Here is a 17,736-nt window from a genome sequence, read left to right as displayed (position 1 = left end):
ATGCACCATAGAGATAGTTACACAGCATGGAAGTTGAAGAAGTACCCTAAGGATTTCTGACTGAGCCCTTTCAAGCATGATAATATCTGTATCTCTGTTGGGAGGTCTGCTGTTGTATGTGAGTAGCTCTTCCAGGTCTGTAAATAAAAGCCTTCCTCCTAAAACCTGCTAGAACAGTAGTTCTCAGCCTGGGGGTTGGGTCGCGGCAGAGCAAGCAGCTTGGCTGGGGTAGATTGAGATAGAGTGTTTGCCTGGCTGGAGCAGCAGAAAAGAGTGAGATCGGCATGGTGGTACGAGGCAGAACTGAACTGAGAAACCCCCCAAAAAAACCCAATTTCTATGCAATCATGATGAGCCTCTTGTGGCGCAGAATGGTAAGGCAGCAGACATGCAGTCTGAAGCTCTGCCCATGAAGCTGGGAGTTCAATCCCAGCAGCCGGCTCAAGGTTGACTCAGCCTTCCATCCTTCCGAGGTCAGTAAAATGAGTACCCAGCTTGCTGGGGGGTAAACGGTAATGACTGGGGAAGGTACTGGCAAACCACCCCGCAGTGAGTCTGCCATGAAAACGCTAGATGGCATCACCCCGAGTGTCAGACATGACCCAGTGCTTGCATAATTGCATAATTTTATGGTTGGGGGTTACCACAACATGACGAACTGCGGGAGTGTGGCTAAAGATGTCATCCTGAGAGGGTGGCAGGGCATTTGCTCTGCTATCTCTGAAGCCTGACAGGGGTCAATTGCGCAAGCAATTGGCAGAAAAGAGGAGGGGTACGCAAACCCTACCTCACCCTACCTCACCTTTCTACCCAGGAAGTTCTTGGGGCCGTCTCCAATCCTTTAGGGAGTATATCTCCCTGGATTATAGGCTGTCAGCGTTCCAGGTCCAGAGGACGACTGCCATTTTCTATCTCGGACTTTCTTCTCTTTCTTTAATCTTAAAGTATCTGCTTCAACCCTACACAATGATTTACCACAAATGAACGTTTTGAACTGAGGGGAGGACATCGGCTGAGTTCCAAAACATCATTTACTGCAAGTATCTCTCGTTTTTTTTTTTCTCCGTCTCTCTTCCTGCATCAAAGCCCTTTGTTTCCCCCCTCCTCTTACTCTGCTCTCCCCGAAGCCACCTCGTTATGAGGCAGGCTAATTCTCCTAACTAAGCAGAAGAAGGACTCAAATCAACTCGAATTAATTGGCAAAAGCTCTTATTGTAATTGTTTTGGTTTTCGGAGATAAGAGATAAGAGCTGTGAATGGGAAGATCTCACGAGAACTCTGTGCCAGCACGAGAATATCTGCCTTAACTGACTTCAATACGTCACATGCCAGAGCAGAAAGGTTGGGGACTGGCAGGTCATCGGGGCGCAGCCCGCAGGCCGCGCGGGCCACGCCCACGCATTGGCTGCGCCCGCGGGCCGCGCCCACGCATCGGGCTGCACTCGCGGGGACGCGCCCGCAGGCCGCACCCACGCATCGGGCCGCACCCGCTGGCCGCGCCCGCGCATCGGGCCGCACCCGCGGGCCACACCCGCGCATCGGGCCTCGCCCACACGGGCGCGGCCAGCCCTGATTTCCTCTCCCCGCCCTCCCGCAGTAAGAAGCTTCCCGGGCCGATAGCTTGCGGCCTGGGAAGTTTTTTACTGCGGCGCGGGGGGGGCGGGGAGAGGGAGCCGCGGCCCGGCGCCATGGCCTTTGCGGCCCGGCACCGGGCCGCTGCCCGCAGGTTGGGGATCACTGTGCCAGAGGATAAAACAGAGGACCTCTACTGGCCACTTGTAAAATTGTTTGAGGCCGGTTTTTTTAAAAGTCAAAAACATGTCTATGTTAAAAAGATTGGCTCATCTAATAGAGATACAAACCCAAGATTTCAAAGTATTTATAGATGGATTGGTCAAAAATATCTCCAAGGAGATCCAAGATGGCAAGGGAGAAGTCTCCAATAGGAATGATGGATCAATAACAGTGGCTGATGACAGCTTTAAACAAGGTGGAAAACCAACAGCAGAAGAGAAATCTGAAATTCATATCTTCAAGGAGATCCAAGATGCCAAGGAAGAAGTCTTTAACAGGAATGATGGATCAATAACAGTGGCTGATGACAGCTCTAAACAAGGTGGAAAGCCAACAGTAGAAGAGAAATCTGAAATTCTGGAGACGGAAAAGGGGATGTCGGAGTTCTGCAGCCCAGATAAGGACACCCTTTTTAAAAAGACATACAGCCATCTCAAAGCAACAGTGTACAAAAATCAATCAAAAGAAATATGGATCTGCAGTGAAAGTAACCGATTTAAAGGAGCTCTTTGGGGAAAAAATTGTATTGATACTGGAGTCCAGGAGGTGCAACGGCCTCAAGATTTATCGATGCATATTCTGCGGGAAAGAGTACAACTGCACTTTCTACGCCAAAGGCCAATGGGACAGAATATAAGTCTACGGGAACGACAAGATGTAGCAAGCCTCGAGATGAGACCTCCTTAAGAAGACCGAAAGCTCATATTGTTTTATGTTTAATGTTATACTGTATTCTATATTTCTATTTTTATGAAAAAGGGGAAGCAGTGTCTCTTTCTCTCTTGTTTCTTGTTTCTTTTCCTTTGTAGGCATATAGGTAATATAATCATTAGTGTTGGAAATATAAAATGGGGTTCTCCCCACTTATTTTTTTCTTTCTTCTATTAGTGTATTGTTCTAGGGCCAAAGCCTACACTGACCTGTAGAAAATGTTTAATGTTAAGCTTTCAACTTAAATCTGAAAATATACCTGTCAGGATGGCTCTTAGAATGGGTCAAGTATAAATTGTTTTGTAGATGTATCAGAATTAAGGATAAGCTATAGAAGACTGAAAGCCTATATTGTTCTATGTTTAATGTTAAGCATTTAATCTAAACCTGGAAATCTTATTATTCTCTGTATTAACAACATATACTGTATCCTACATTGCTATTTTTATGAAAAAGGGGAAGCAGTGCCTTTTTTCTCTCTTGTTTCTTTTCCTTAGTAGGCATATAGGTAATATAATCGTTAGTGTTGGAAATATAAAATGGGGCTTTCCCCCCTTATTTTTTTTTATTGGTGTATTGTTATAGGGCCAAAGCTCATATTGATCTGTAGAAAATGCAAAGCTCTCAACTTATACCTGTCAGGATGGCTCTTAGAATGGGTCAAGTATAAATGGTTTTGTAGATGTATCTGTATTAAGGATAAGGAGAAATTATGAAATCCTTTTGTAATTTTTTTTCTTTGTACATCTTTAAGGCAAAGCCCTACTTTCCTCTCCCTTTATCAGGGTATTGATACAGGGCCAAAACTCATACTGTTCTATAAGAAATGTTTAATGTTAAGCATCTAACATAAACCTAGAAATATCTGCCAGGATAGCTCTTAGATTGTATCAAGCAGTTAACGTGAGGTCTACGATCACTCAAGTAAGTTGATTAATAATAACTTTTCTTTTGTATATCTAAACAGGCCTTTTTTTTTTTTAATGTAGTGGAAATGTGGATGGCTCTTAGACTCATGGCTCCTAGAGTTTTGGGCAAAAGTTTATATCACTGTGGAGTCAATGTGGGGTCGTATATTTTCAAATGATGATTATATTTTATTTACTGCTTTTTGTATCAATAACTCGTGTTGCATCCTATATTTCTATCTTTATGAAAATAAAAAAATCATTACAATAAAAAAAAACATGACGAACTGCATTAAAGGGATTCTTGAAAGAAGAATTACGTTGTCAACATTTAAAAGTATAGGGATCGGACAGCAAGCTAATGTTGGGCTAAGATACAGCCTTGTTTGATCCCTTTGAAAGTATAAATTGGCTCAGTCAGATGGTATATTTTATGAGAACCAGAAGCCTTCAATCAACTGAAGTAGACTCCAACCGTCCCCAGAGATGAGCTCTGGATACAGAATCAAATGCCACTTTGAAGTCTACAAAGACAGCATATAAGGACTAGTGGAAATATATTTTTCTACTAGATTATCTACGGTGGAAGCCCCTTCCCTAAATCCAACCCAATTAACTTTTCCTGATCTAGCCAGATGGATAATTTATCTAGAAAATATTTGGCATAAAGTTTACTAAGAAACCTAAGTAAGCTAATTGGCCGATAGTTTGCTGGGTCCTTTTGATTTCTTTTTTTATAGAGAGGTACTATAATTTCTGTTTCCTAACCCTTGGGAAAGAGCCTCTTGTGGCGCAGAGTGGTAAGGCAGCCGCCTGAAAGCTTTGCTCATGAGGTTGGGAGTTCGATCCCAGCAGCCGGCTCAAGGTTGACTCAGCCTTCCATCCTTCCGAGGTCGGTAAAATGAGTACCCAGCTTGCTGGGGGGTAAACGGTCATGACTGGGGAAGGCACTGGCAAACCACCCCGTATTGAGTCTGCCATGAAAACGCTAGAGGGCGTCACCCCAAGGGTCAGACATGACTCGGTGCTTGCACAGGGGATACCTTTACCTTTACCTTTAACCCTTGGGAATCTGTCCTGTCATGTCAATGTAGGTAAATAAGGCAGCTAAAAGTGGAGCCTCCTAATCTTACTTATCCTTAATGAATTCAGGGGGAAGACCATCTAGCCCTGGGCCTTTCTGCACCTCAGCTGCTGGATAAGTGACTTTGTTTCGGTGCACTGGAAGACTGGAAGCCACTCTGGTGTACCCATTATTCAACTTAGATTGTAACAGCAAATTTAATCTACCCATGTGTGGAGAAATATGAACATAAATTGATTTACTCTGAGATCAGCGCCAGAGGTCAATTTCCAGAAAAAAGGAGGCATTTTTGTCATTTACAGATTGAATAAGTTCTTTACTGTATTGGATCTTTTTTCTATATAGAGGTTTGCTGTATTTTATTTAAGTTCTAGAACTGTGTCAATTGTTTCCCTCCTGCAATCCAACCCTTAGAATACTAAAGGTTCTTGATAGATCACTTTTCACTTTGACTCATTCCTTGTCAAACCAAGATTTTCTCGTTTTGTTCAATTTCTGCTGATCTGGATGGAAATCTTTAAGTAGGGCAGGTTTTAACCTGTTCACAAATAAATCGTAAATGGAAATAGGATTTCTGTGAGACATCCACATCTGAAAAGGCCTTACAAACGCTAGACAGATCTTCTCCGGCTCAAACTTCCTTCAGTTTTAGATCAAGTTAGTCTGATTCAACACCCAATATGATTTGTTGAGAGAATCTGAATAGGGAGTTCTACTTCAAGAAAATATTTGGAAAAGGCAATGTCTGGTGTACAAAGAATAGAAGACCACCCTGTAGGGGGCATCAAGAAGACTGTTAGAGAGGATAGTGAGGTCAGGACCTTCTCTCCTGTTAAGGGTCATTTCTTGTCTGTCTCCAGATGGCTACTCTTAGGAGCAATTCCCTGCTTCTTCTCCGAAGCCACAGTTCCAGTCTCTCTCTCTCTCTCTTACTTCTGGGAGTACCAGAACTGTAATAGTCTCAAAATCTTTTCCATTCTCACTCAGGTAATGGTTCAACATCAACTGCTTTCCATTATTTCCATCAGGAGTAGCAGGCATTGTTTCTTTGCTGCCATGGAAGGGGCTCTCATCTGAAAACAAAGGCCCCGTGAGGTTTGCCTGGCTTCGACCAGGGCCTTTTCGGTCCTGCCCCTACCTGATGAAATGAGCTCCCGGACGAGCTGAGGGCCCTCTTGGAGCTATCACAGTTCCGCAGGGCCTGCAAGATGAAGCTATTCCACCAGGAGTTTAATCAAGGCTGGAAGATATCTGGGTGTCCCCCCACTACCTTCCCTTCCCTTTGGGGATTTCCATCTTAGATATTGAGTTACTTGCAGCATGGGGTCTGTTGCTCACCTAGGGAAGAATTTGACCGAGGGCAGTTTTTGTTGCTGCTTCTCCTCTCTTCTGTCGATTTATAATGGGGGGGGGGGTTCAGTTGGGGCTTTACTATCAGATGTTATTTTTGTAAAAGAAAACTGATTCTGCTATTGCATTTCAAAAATATTGAGTCTTTTATTTACAGTTTTGAAAAAGCACCCACCAAACCATCATTCTTCCCCCCCCCCCCACACACACACCTTGTTCCTTTACATGTAGTCATCAGGTCAAAGGTTCGGTTGAAGAAGCCAGACTGGAGTTGTTTGATTCTCTGGCATTTGCCTCCCATCAACCACTCTCCCCTGCTCTCTTTTGCAGAAGCAACAATTGAGAGTACCCAGGGCCTCTCTGCTGTCCAGAACAGTCACCTGGAAAACCTGTCTGGTTCTTTTTGGAGCTGAAGGGCTTGCTTCGCAATGGCTGGCCACCATTTCCAGGAGGGACTTGTGCCAATATGGCAGCAGAGTAGGGGGAGCTCAAGATCCTGCCTCGTGCAGGCCCAGTGGCTCCCCTGTGGAGGTTTCCTAAGCATTCTTCTGCCCCACCCCCCACAACACCTTCCTGGGCAAGGGGGTTTGACAGCTCCAGCCCAGTCACATAGAATCATAGAATTTGAAAGGACCTCTTGGGTCATCTAGTCCAATCCCCTGCACTTTGCAGGACACTCACATCCCAGTCGCTCATCCACTGTCACCTGCCATCTCCTTGAACCTTCCCAGAATCAGCCTCTCCGTCAGATGGCTCTCCAGCCTCTGTTTAAAAATCTCCAACCCCCCCCCCCCCCCCAGGAAGCCTGTTCCACTGAGAAACCGCTCTGTCAGGAATTTCTTCCAGATGTTTAGATGGAATTTCTTTTGAATTAATTTCAGCCCATTGGTTCTGGTCCGTCCCTCTGGGGCAAGAGAGAACAACTCTGCCCCATCCTCTACATGGCAGCCTTTTAAATACTTGAAGATGGCTATCAGATCTCCTCACTACTGCCAGATATTTTCAGTTTCTAGTGGCCTGCTCCAGGTACCTGCAGGTCTGCTTGTCTCCACCGACCTCAGGGTTGCAAAACATTACTGAGGAGAAGATCCACCATACTGCAACCTGCCTTTTTGCCTAGGAACCTCCCTGCAATGGTGGTTTAGCTTTCCTTTCTGTTCCTGTGCCTTCTTTTCTCCTGCCAGCCTCCTCCCATTCATCTTTCCTCCTAGCGTTCCCAAGGAGTGTCTTAAGATCTTCAGTGATCACAACTGAGCTCCAGGCGATAGAGGTCAGTTCACTGGAGAAAATGGAAGGTGGACTCTACAGTGTCATACTAAATTGAAGTCCCTGCCCCACCCCCACCCCAAATCTCCAGGTATTCCCTAACCCAGAGTTGGCAACCCTGTTTCCTCCACTTTTATATCCCCAGCTTCATCTCCTGGCCCTTGAGGTAAACCAGCCTTTTTTCAACCTTCTGGCCACGGAGGGGAAGGCCATGGACCCCCTTCCAGAGTTCCCACAGACCCCAGGGAGACCACGGACCCCTGGTTGGGAATCTCTAAGCTAAGCTCCACCTTCCTCTTCTCTGTCCCCTGCTCTACATAGGCACACCCTGCCTTAGAACATCTGGGTTGTGGGAGCCATTGCTTTCCCATCTGGGCTGACTCACAACTTCCACAGCTTTTGGGAGAGAATGCCAAACCTGCCCTGTTGCTGGAGCTACCATAGCTGCACCCTCTGGTGCTGGTGGTCCCCCCCCCCCTGCTCTACTCAGGCAGGGACATATCTAGGGAAGGGCAGCCAGAGCCCGTGCCCTGGGGGCCGGTTGATGGTGGCGGGATGGTGCTACAACTTGGTGGCACGGCGTCTGATCTGGGTCCATTCCTTAGTTCAAAGGGCTGGGAAAGAGCCCCCTCTGCCAGTAAAAACCCTCAAATTGGCCTTCTGCCCGATCCGATCACACTGAGTGAGAAGGATAAATGCCCTGGCTTGGTACAAAGCAGCTTTGCACCTCGAGAAATACCTTTGCCTACAATAAAAACTATTCTTGGTGTGTTTATTCCCTTGCATCTCTGTGGTCCTCCCAGCCCCATATGAGATTTTCCTGCTTTTCTGGACCACACGGTCTAAAGAATGCCTATCTGTGCCCTCCGGGCCTAGACCGGACACCCCCCTAGGGAATATCCTGCCACTGCAATGCCTTCCTGCCTGCCCTTGAGAAGCAGTATCTTGGCCTGCCCCCTGGTGGTCAGTCTGAGGATCTGCAGGCAACAATTCTGGCCAGCTGGCACTGCCAGACCACTAAGGAGAGGTCTGGTGCAGAGAGGAAGAGAAACCCGGATTTGAGAACTGCAGGCAGAGCTAGGATAACTGTAAGAATACAACAACATTGCTATAAGAAGGTGACTAGACAAAAATCGAGGAAACTGGGGAAGGGAAAAGGAGGCCAGCAAAATGGTCCTCCCCTTGGAGATCAACTCTGCCTTCCACTATGTGGCCACCAATAATTAAGTCAACATGATTGCCAATTATCGCTCATGACTGGCCGCTGGTCCTATTTGATCATAAACGGCTCAGGACAATCTAATTCTCGAAATGCTGAGAAACTCAACGGAAAGTGCCCTTGGAACACTCTTCCATTTCGGACCAGAGGTGCTGGTTTTCCATCACAGCTGAATTGTAAGACGCCGGCCAGACAGCCCTGGTTGGATCCCTGCAGGAGGTGGGTTCCCTTGCTTCCATGGCCCTTGGCACAACGGCCCCCGTAACAAGTAAATCTCTCTTTGGCCTTTGCGCATGACAAGGCTCTTGTGTGGCAGGACGTTCCGAGACTCAAGCTGCAGCAATGGCGTCTGCGCACCAATCCCGAAGCCGTCCCTGGCGTCACACCTGGCAGATGTTGTAATTGATGCCGGTCTGTTCCAGCAAGACCTCTTCGATGAGCTCCAAGACATGGTCTTTGGGATAGGTCATGATCGCCTCAGCCAGGACCGGCTGATCTTTACTGCTCTTGGAGCCCTGAGGGTAGGGAAGAAACATGGGAATTCGGATTAGCAGATTGAGTCTGGCTGCCCGCCCCACCTGCAGGTTGCTTCTGCTTCACAGCTAACATGCCCCTCTCCCCTTTTCCATACTTTGGGTGACCTTGGAGCAAAATCTTCCCGGCAGACGTGGGCTATGATCCCTGCCGCCAGTGCATCGCCCAGGACGTTGGTCATGGTGCGTAATCGATCCCTGAAGGATAGAGGATGGAGAGAACTGGTCAGATATCATTGCAGCTGTTTGGCAATGCAAAATAAATATAAATAAATAATTTATATTTATTTTATTTATATTTGGAGTTATTCGCCACCACTCCTAAACCCAGCTGGCTCGTGGTGGTTTACAATAAAACAATAAAGCCCCATAAGAACAGCAACAATAATACTCATTGATGATGGAGCAAACTAATCTTTTCCCCCACCCCGACCCCACAGCTGATAACAACAGACCACACTGGTCCCCAGTCGTCCACCATCGTCCTTAGGAGAGGCACCCATGCCCAGCTGACCAAGGGCAATGCCTCTACGAGGCCTAGACAGGGAGGGACCCGATCTTCCTGGCCCAGCCTCAACCAAATGCCTGGCAGAAGAACTCCATCTTGCAGGCCCTGCGGAATGCAGACAGATCCATCAGGGCCCTCAGCTCTTCTGGGAGCTCATTCCACCAGGTCAGGCCCAGGACTGGAAAACCCTGGTCGAGGTCAGGCATGCCTCCCAGGGGCCGGGGATATCCAGCAAATGCATACCTGTAGAGCAGAGAGCCCTGCAGGGGGCATAAGGAGACAAGCGGTCCCTCAGATAAGCAGGGCCCAGGCAGTGCATGGCCTTAAAGGTAAGTAACAGAACCTTGAACCTGATCCAGAAGCTAACTGGTAACCAGTGCAGCTGCCTCAGCATGGGCTGGACATGGGCCCTCCAAGATGATCTTGTGAGGACCCTCGCAGCTGCATTATGCACCAGCTGCACTTTCTGAATCAGAGACATGGGAAGACCTAGTGTAGTGCGAGTTACAGAAGTCTAATCTGGAAGGGACCATTGTGTAGATCACTGTGGCCAAGTGTTCTGGGGACTGGTAGGGCGCTAGGAGTCCCGCTTGGCACAGGTGGAGAAATGCCATTTGAGCTACTCTTGAGATATGAGCCTCCATAGACAGGGAGGCATCAAAGATTACCCCCAAATTCCTGGCTGCAGGCACAGCCATAAGCAGCACCCTGTCCAGGCAAGGGAGATATGTTTCCTGGTCCTGCCCCCTTCTACCCAGTCATAGGACCTCCATCATGGAGGGGTTGAGTTTCAGGTGACTCTGCCTGAGCCATCCAGCTACCGCTTCCAAACAGCTGGCAAATGTATCCGGGGGGAGTCCAAACGGCCATTCATCAGGAGGTAGAGCTGGGTAGATAGTTCTTGCATTTCCCAGCTATGCTACACACGCCATACGCTAAATAAATAATCCTCTGCCACAGGAAGCCCTTTCTGGGGAATCTTCTCATCCTTTCAAGGGGTCTTTGTTCCCCTTGGGTGGGCTAAACCCAACAGTTTTGGATGCTGGTATCTGGACATTTGGAGTTAAAGACAGGGGCCTCCTGCTGGCTCCAAGGAAGGACACTAGGAGTCAAGGCTAGGGTTGTGTAGCCGGACATCGCTAATCTGATATTATGCCTGATATTTGGGGGTACCAGGTCAGGTCAGTACTATCCAGAGAGACGGAGGGAGGGGAGGAGAAAAGGGGGGAGAAAACGCTACCCCTAGCAAGGAGCCTGATGCTGAGTGGGGAAGAGGAGCACCCTGATTCCAGGGCATGAGACAGGCTGCTACGGGGACAGATCCACTCACAAGGCCCAGTCGACCGCAATGATCAGGGTGATGTCTTCGGTGGGAAGGCCCACGGAGGTTAACACGATCACCATTGTGACGAGCCCCGACTGGGGGATCCCGGCTGCCCCGATGCTAGCTGCTGTGGCTGTAATGCTGTAGGAAGAAAGAGAGGAAGAGCTGGGTTTTCTAATGTTAGTGGCAAAATAAGAGTAATCAAATGCAGAAGTCAATTTCCGATCATTTACACGCTGCCAGTATTGTAGTAAGGCGTGTCTTGAGCTTCTGCCCTAACTCTAGCTTTGTTAATTATCATTTCTGGGTATCCATTAGAAAAATCATACTAAAACATTGGCATTTAGTTAAGGATCTACCAGGATGTGAAGGTGGTCTCAGATTAGCATGGAGACGCAACCACAATATAGGGGAGTTAAAGGTAAAGGGATCCCCTGTGCAAGCACCGGGTCATGTCTGACCCTTGGGGTGACGCGCTCAAGCGTTTTCATGGCAGACACTGGTGGTTTGCCAGTGCCTTCCCCAGTCATGACCGTTTACCCCCCAGCAGTAAGCTGGGTACTCGTTTTTCCAACCTCGGAAGGATGGAAGGCTGAGTCAACCTTGAGCCGGCTGCTGGGATTGAACTCCCAGCCTCATGGACAGAGCTTCAGATTGCATGCCTGCTACCTTAGCACTCTGCGCCACAAGAGGCTCTTATAGGGGAGTTAGTCAGTAAGAAAGCAGAGATGTCTTCTGATAATTTACCTTTAGGTATAGCTCCTGCAGAGTCTGTAAGTTTTTGCTCCCAATTAAAGAGTTTAATGAGTCAAGGAATGGCTTTTCTTTTAAGGTGAACCAATTTATCAGTTGCTCTAGTAAGAATGTCATCTACTATGTAAGGTGTCTTTGTGCTGAATTGTACATCGGAATTAGCAGTCGCCCAATAAAAGTCCGGATCCAAGAGCATCAGTCCAGATTCAGACATTGAGCCACTTCATGGAAGAGGGACACGTGGCAGAGGACCTTCGCTTCTCCGTGACTGAGCAAATTGTACAAGTTGGACAACATAAATTGGACATTGACAGAATTTTGAGACAAAGAGAAAAATTTTATACGTACTCACTGGATACTTTTATACCTAGGGATTGGAATATCAGTTTGAAGCTTTCTTGCTTTTTATAAAGCTATACCTTTAAGTGCAAGCTCTGAGTAGTTGAGGCTCAGTTGGGGCTTCAGCAGAATTACTCCAGCTTGACAATGATACAATGGGAGTGGTCTTTTGACAAAACTCTCCCATACTTATGAGCTGAAGGCCGTTGATATACCAGTAGAGTTTATACTGCAACTGAGTTGGTAAGATGACTGTCAATGGTTATAATATTTTAATAACCTTAAATATGTTTTTAGTTGGTAAAACATTATTTATATTATATTTTACTAGGAATAAGGCCCATTGAAGTGGGAATACAATGGGCGCTAGCAGGCTGCGCGGCTTCCCATGGGGTGCTGGCAGGGGTCCGTGGAAGTGTCCCTGGAGGAGCAGGCCGGAGTAAGCGAGGGGTCCCGGGGGCAGAGGGAGGAAGAGGGGAGGCGAGTTGTAGGAAGGGAGGAGAGCGTACAGGGCAGGGCGAGTCTGACCTGAGGGAGCAAGCCTGTAGCGGCGCGGGCTGCGGCTCGGCCGTGGCTTGCTGTTGCGGCTCAGTGGAGTCTGCGGCGTGTCGGGAGCAATCTGGCAGCATGGGCAGCGGCCTGTGTTTGCCATCTTCGTGAGCGCGGGCTCGTCGTCATCGTCGGGGTTCTCAGCCGCCATCTTGGATCGTGGGCAGCGTCCCGTCTTCAGCCGCGGCGTCTGCGCAGGACCCGGCGGCGGCGGCGGCGAAGTGTCTTCGAGGAGGGCAACCGGGTAAGGGGGGGCGAGGAGTTCGGGGGTCGGAGCGGCTGCGGCGGGGATGCTGGGGGACGTTGGGGGAAGTGGCGAGGTGCAAGTGCAGTGGGGTTGGGTGGGGGAAGTGTGCGGGCCGCAGCAGACGTGACAGGACATCGGGGATGGGGGGTGGAGGGCAGGGAGGGGCGTCCGGGATGCGCGGCGAAGCGGGGAGTGGGAATGGGGGGGGAGGTGGCGAGCGTTGGCCACTGGTCTCTGTTGAGCGTTGAGCGTTGGTCTCTCTTGGCAGCCTGACGCGGTGAGAGGCGCAAAGCGCCTCTTGCCGTGCCAGGCCGCCGGGCAGGGAGCCCCCGGCAGCCGCGCTCTGTGCGGCTGCCGGGGGCTCCCTTGCGGGCGGCCTGATGCGTCGGAGGCGCTTTGCGCCTCCGACACGTCAGGCCGGGGACAAAGGAGCAACTGCAAGCCGCGCTGCGCACGGCTTGGAGTTGCTGGGGCTGGGAATCGGAGGGACCAATCAGTAGGCGCTGTGCGCCTGCCAATTGGTCCCTCCGATTGTCTGTCCGGAGGAAGGGTCCAATCCGGACCCTTCCTCATCCAGGCCACATCCCGCCCCAGAACCCCTTACAGTTTTATTTAGTCCGTGGCGCCCGCGGCGCCACGGGCGGTGTTAAGATTATAGTATGAATACTGAAATATTGGAAACTTGTTAGAATAAGTTACACATCATAGGAGGTATGTTTCTTTTGTAAATTGGGTTTGTTAATTTATTTACTATGATGGAATTTACACTGATTGTAATTTTCTGTACACGGGAAACAACCACCGATGAAACCGCATTGAAAATGGCACAAATCGAGAGTCCATTCTGGTTGCTTCACTAATGCTTAAAATCGAGACAAGACACATTTTGATGTATACTGATTTTGATAGCCTGGGATAGGTTCTCTCTTTTTTTCTGTAAGATCTTCTACACTGGCAAGTGATTTGCACACCAGGATTTGAAGCAGGTGGCCATACAGGCATGCTTGCTTAATTGCAAATAGGTTTCAACAAGGAATTCCTTGCTTCTGTTTGCCTAAATCCTTCAATAGAGAGATTCCTTTTGTACCCAAGCGTCTGCTTACTGGAAATTCAACGGGACACGACAACCCCCGGGGGAAGAAGAGGAGAATTGGCTCACCTGATGGTTATGATCTGACCCAAGTCTAAGTCGAATTCATTGACCTGGGCTATGAAGATGGCCGCCACCGCCTCATAGAGGGCCGTCCCGTCCATGTTGATGGTGGCACCGACTGGGAGGACGAACCTGGCCACCCGCCTGTCGATCCTGTTGTTTTCAAGGAGACACTTCAAGGTGATGGGCAGCGTGGCGGAGCTGTAAGGTGAAAGCTGCTCCCATTAAAAGACATTCACATGAAGCTGCCTTACATAGAATTGGATCAGACAAGGAAAACTGCGCATATCACTAGATAAAAGTTTAACAAAATTTTTAACTATAAAAAAACCAAATTAACCCTTACCCATTCACGAAACCCTTCCATGGCCATCAAGAAAGCCTAAGGTTTCACAAAACCCTGGTTGAGAGCGCCTGACATATACCATTTTGCTTTGCCTGGACTGTTGTTTGACAATTTGATTGTCATCTGTGCTATGAACTTTAATGTGCCTTGCGCCTTGTGACACAAATTTCAAGTAAAAACGAAATTGAGAAATCATCTATTCAGACTTTGTTTGCACCATTACATGGTTCTCCTTGTCTGGTGTGTTTCTATTAGTTCTTTTACACTGAATTGGACCCTTTGGTTCATGACCATCAGCCTCATCTGCTTACGCTGGCAGAGGCTTTCCAGGGTCTCAGACAGGAGGCCTTTAAACATCATTTCCTGCCTGGTCCTTTTAACTGGAGAGGTTGGGGATTGAACCTGGGACCTTCTGCATGCCAAGCAGAGGCTCTCATCTGAGCCACAACCATTCCCCTCTAGGCAGAGATCCAGTGTGGTGTAGGAGTTAAGAGGGGCAGCTTCTAATCTGGCAGTCCGGGTTGGATTCCCTGCTCCTTCATAGGCAGCCAGCTGGGTGTCCTTGGGCTAGTCACAGTCCTGATAGTGCTGTTCTGACTGAGCAGCCCTGACACAGCCTCACCTCCCTCACAGGGTGTCTGTTGTGGGGAGAGGAAGGGAAGGTGATCCTAAGCTGCTTTGAGACTCCTTTAGGTAGAGAAAAACAGGGTATAAAATCCAGCTCTTCTTCTTCTTTCAATATACTGGAGCACAGCAGGCCGCCAGGGTATGCTCTTGTCTTAAGAGCAATCGCTATGTGGCTGGAGAAAGAAGCTGCCATTACAGCAGAGATAAAGAAGGATTAGCTGACAATATTTAACACCGGGAAGTCAAACTGCACTCTGGCCACCAGTTCACTAACTAATGATGGGCCATTGATCCAGGTGAGTCTGCACAACAGAGATCAATAAGATTGACCCTTGTTTCAAAGTGCTGTTCTGTTCAAAAGCAGATTACTTGCTCTCAAGTTGTTACAAAATGTTACAGATGTAGAAGGAAGATCCTTACTCTTGCTTTTTTCCTTTACGTCTCTAATGATCTATCCATTTCTATCCAATCATTTGCTTTCCCCTTATTCCACAAAACCACAAGTCATCCACTCATCCTGCTCACCTTTCTGCAAAAAGTCTGTAAAGGGTTTGCAATTAGGCAACGGGTGGAGTTATACTCCAGAAGTGGCCAAACAGGCTTTCCGGATATCCATAGGCTGCCAGCAGGGGCTCATGGAAACTGTAGTTCGTGGCTGGGGCTCATAGGAATTGCAGCCCATAGACATCTGGAGATCCACACTTTGGCCACCCCTTCTCTGCCTTTGCAGCATGGTCTCTGAGCCCCCATCAAAAGAGGCATCAGATCGTCCTGCCTCCCTTACCTGGATGAGGTTGCCAGGGCGATCAGCAAGGCTTGCAGCATCCTCCGGATGAAGGGGAAGGGGTTCTTCCTGGTGATGACCGCAAACAGTATGGGCAAGGAGACAAAGCCATGAATAGCCAGCCCGGTCACCACCGTCATGGCATAGAGGCCCAGCTTCCTCCCAATCATGATTGGGTCTTCCATCTCCAAGATCTTCCCGGCGATCAGAAAGACGATCCCAAAAGGGAAATACCTGCAAGGGAAGAGATGACCCAACCCTTGTTGTGTGGGGTCAGGATGTGTGGAGGGAACTCCATCCCCTGGTTCATGAGATGGAAAGACGGAACAGATTCTGGGTTCTAGCCTAAAAGTGACCAGCGAACAGAGCTACGGGGACATCAGACAAAGGTGAAGATGGGGGAAGGCCATCAAACAGGAGTTGTTGGTCAAGGACGAGCCAACAGGAGGTTGACCGAAGCTGATAATTTCAGCTACAGTCGGATGCTGAAGGAGCCAGGCCAACTGAGGCCTCATTTCTCTCATTTGTCTTGGTCACTGGATGGTTTGGTGGAAGGGTTTGGGAACAAGAAGGTTTTGGCCAGGGGGAACGGGCAATAATTTTCTTGTCTGGTTCCTCATTTGGACTTTGGAATTTCCAGGGGCATTCCGAGGTCACACAAAACTTTTGTAGAATTGTACGGTTACGTTTGTTCTTTTAAAGCATTGGATAGACTTGCTCTCTCTTTCAGTTCGTCAGCTTACCATACGGCCATGGAGACAATCTTCATCACTGCCTCATTCAGACACTGGCAAACGTTGACTAGGGGGATTCCCCGGTCGCCCATCTTCCCCAGAAGGAGGCCTGTGGCGAGAAGCAGCCAGGGCAGGTGATAAAGGGGCCGACGCAGGTTGAAAATACTGAAATTTTGCCAAATACTCTTGCAGACCACACCCCATTGGAACTAATGTTTTTCAACAAAAACCTGGATCTAGAAGATGGAGGGTAAATGATATGATTTTAGAAAACCCTCAAATATTAAAACGATGTCAATAAGAGCTCAAAGGATCTTTTCACTCAAATAACACATCTGATGTAAGCAAATCCACAATAAGCAAGTAAAGCATATATGAGAGGAAGATTAATCAGCTATAATGCAGCAATTAAAAGAGAATAAGGGGAAAAAATAAACAGGATTGTAAAGCAACTTCAGGGGGTAGAATAACATCAGCAGCTACCGACAAAAGCACTTATATAGCGAATCAAGGACTTGTGATTAAAAAGAGACTTATCAGAGACAGAACAAATGAGGGTGAAAACTATGCTTTTTGAAGCAGAAAAACTTTGAATGTTCTGACAAGCCAGGAAGATGGCTAGCCCACATATTAAGGAAAGAACAAGAAAACAGTTATGCAGACAGAAGAAGAAGGAGGAGGAGGAGGAGGAGGAGGAGGAGGAGGAGGAGGAGGAGGAGGAGGAGGAGGAGGAGGGGGGGGGGAAGAGTTTGATGATTGTTAAGAGGGATACCTAAATGTTTTGGATCACTAAAAACAAAACAAAAAAAATTTTTTTTAAAGGGAAATCGGATTTACAAGAAATAAACATAGGCCATTGGAATTTATTGTTGATGTAAACTAGTACTTATTGAGCATATTGAGCATATCACGGAGGAAGGTACAACTAACTCTACCTTTTATACACCACTAAAGGTTTTTTGAATTTGAATTTGTAGCATGATTATGATTTGCTTGTGCTTTCAAAGCACTGGATAAAGCTTTCCTTCATATTGTACTGAAGAATCGATTAGATTCCATTAAAAAACATGCTTGTAAAAATAACCTACATTTGCAATACTAAAGGGAAAAATATTTTGTGACATTATACTATGTCCTCTCAATGAGAAACACTTTGTTTTTCTTAGAAGTCAGCTTGATAGAATAGAAGATTCAAAGACTTTGTAAGAAACCTTGGAAACAAAAGGGGCCTCTTTGGTTTAGACATAAGATAATCTCCTAAATCACATGGTAACCTTGAGAGGCATGAAAAAACAGACTCTTGGAGTAAGATAGAAGAGAAAAGTGGTATTATATTAATGATCTAGCTTTTGTTTGTAACTAATTTGAAATGTACAAGTATGGAGAGCCCTCCCTTTGTCTGGTGCACATTTTATCTAGCCTCTGGCAAAGAGGGAGTGTGTCCTTTGCTTTTTCTTAGCTAATAAACTGTGAAGATCAAAAAAAGACCTGCCCCCCCTTGCTTCAT

The 17,736-nt window shown here is 47.6% G+C and overlaps 1 protein-coding gene across 2 annotated transcripts in view; it reads right to left on the bottom strand.

The window, feature by feature from the left end:
- Positions 1-5,996: 5,996 nt before the first annotated feature.
- The window catches only part of LOC143834795 (excitatory amino acid transporter 5-like), a 31,470-nt gene continuing 19,730 nt past the window's right edge, over positions 5,997-17,736 (bottom strand). Inside the window, exons 6-11 of one of the 2 annotated variants that reach the window (XM_077331571.1) lie at positions 16,239-16,338; positions 15,496-15,729; positions 13,745-13,939; positions 10,704-10,838; positions 8,964-9,063; positions 5,997-8,910 (exon numbers count right to left, since the gene is read on the bottom strand). In XM_077331571.1, the coding sequence (XP_077187686.1) occupies positions 8,713-8,910; positions 8,964-9,063; positions 10,704-10,838; positions 13,745-13,939; positions 15,496-15,729; positions 16,239-16,338 (962 nt within the window). In that variant the 3' untranslated portion in view covers positions 5,997-8,712. The remainder of the gene's footprint in view (positions 8,911-8,963; positions 9,064-10,703; positions 10,839-13,744; positions 13,940-15,495; positions 15,730-16,238; positions 16,339-17,736) is intronic. The other variant, XM_077331570.1, reaches the window with a different exon arrangement.

The sequence above is a fragment of the Paroedura picta genome, chromosome 4, assembly GCF_049243985.1.
Source record: "Paroedura picta isolate Pp20150507F chromosome 4, Ppicta_v3.0, whole genome shotgun sequence".
Classification (NCBI taxonomy): domain Eukaryota; kingdom Metazoa; phylum Chordata; class Lepidosauria; order Squamata; family Gekkonidae; genus Paroedura; species Paroedura picta.
The sequence above is the reverse complement of the archived record's forward strand: the minus strand, read 5'-3'. Positions and strand labels throughout refer to the sequence as shown.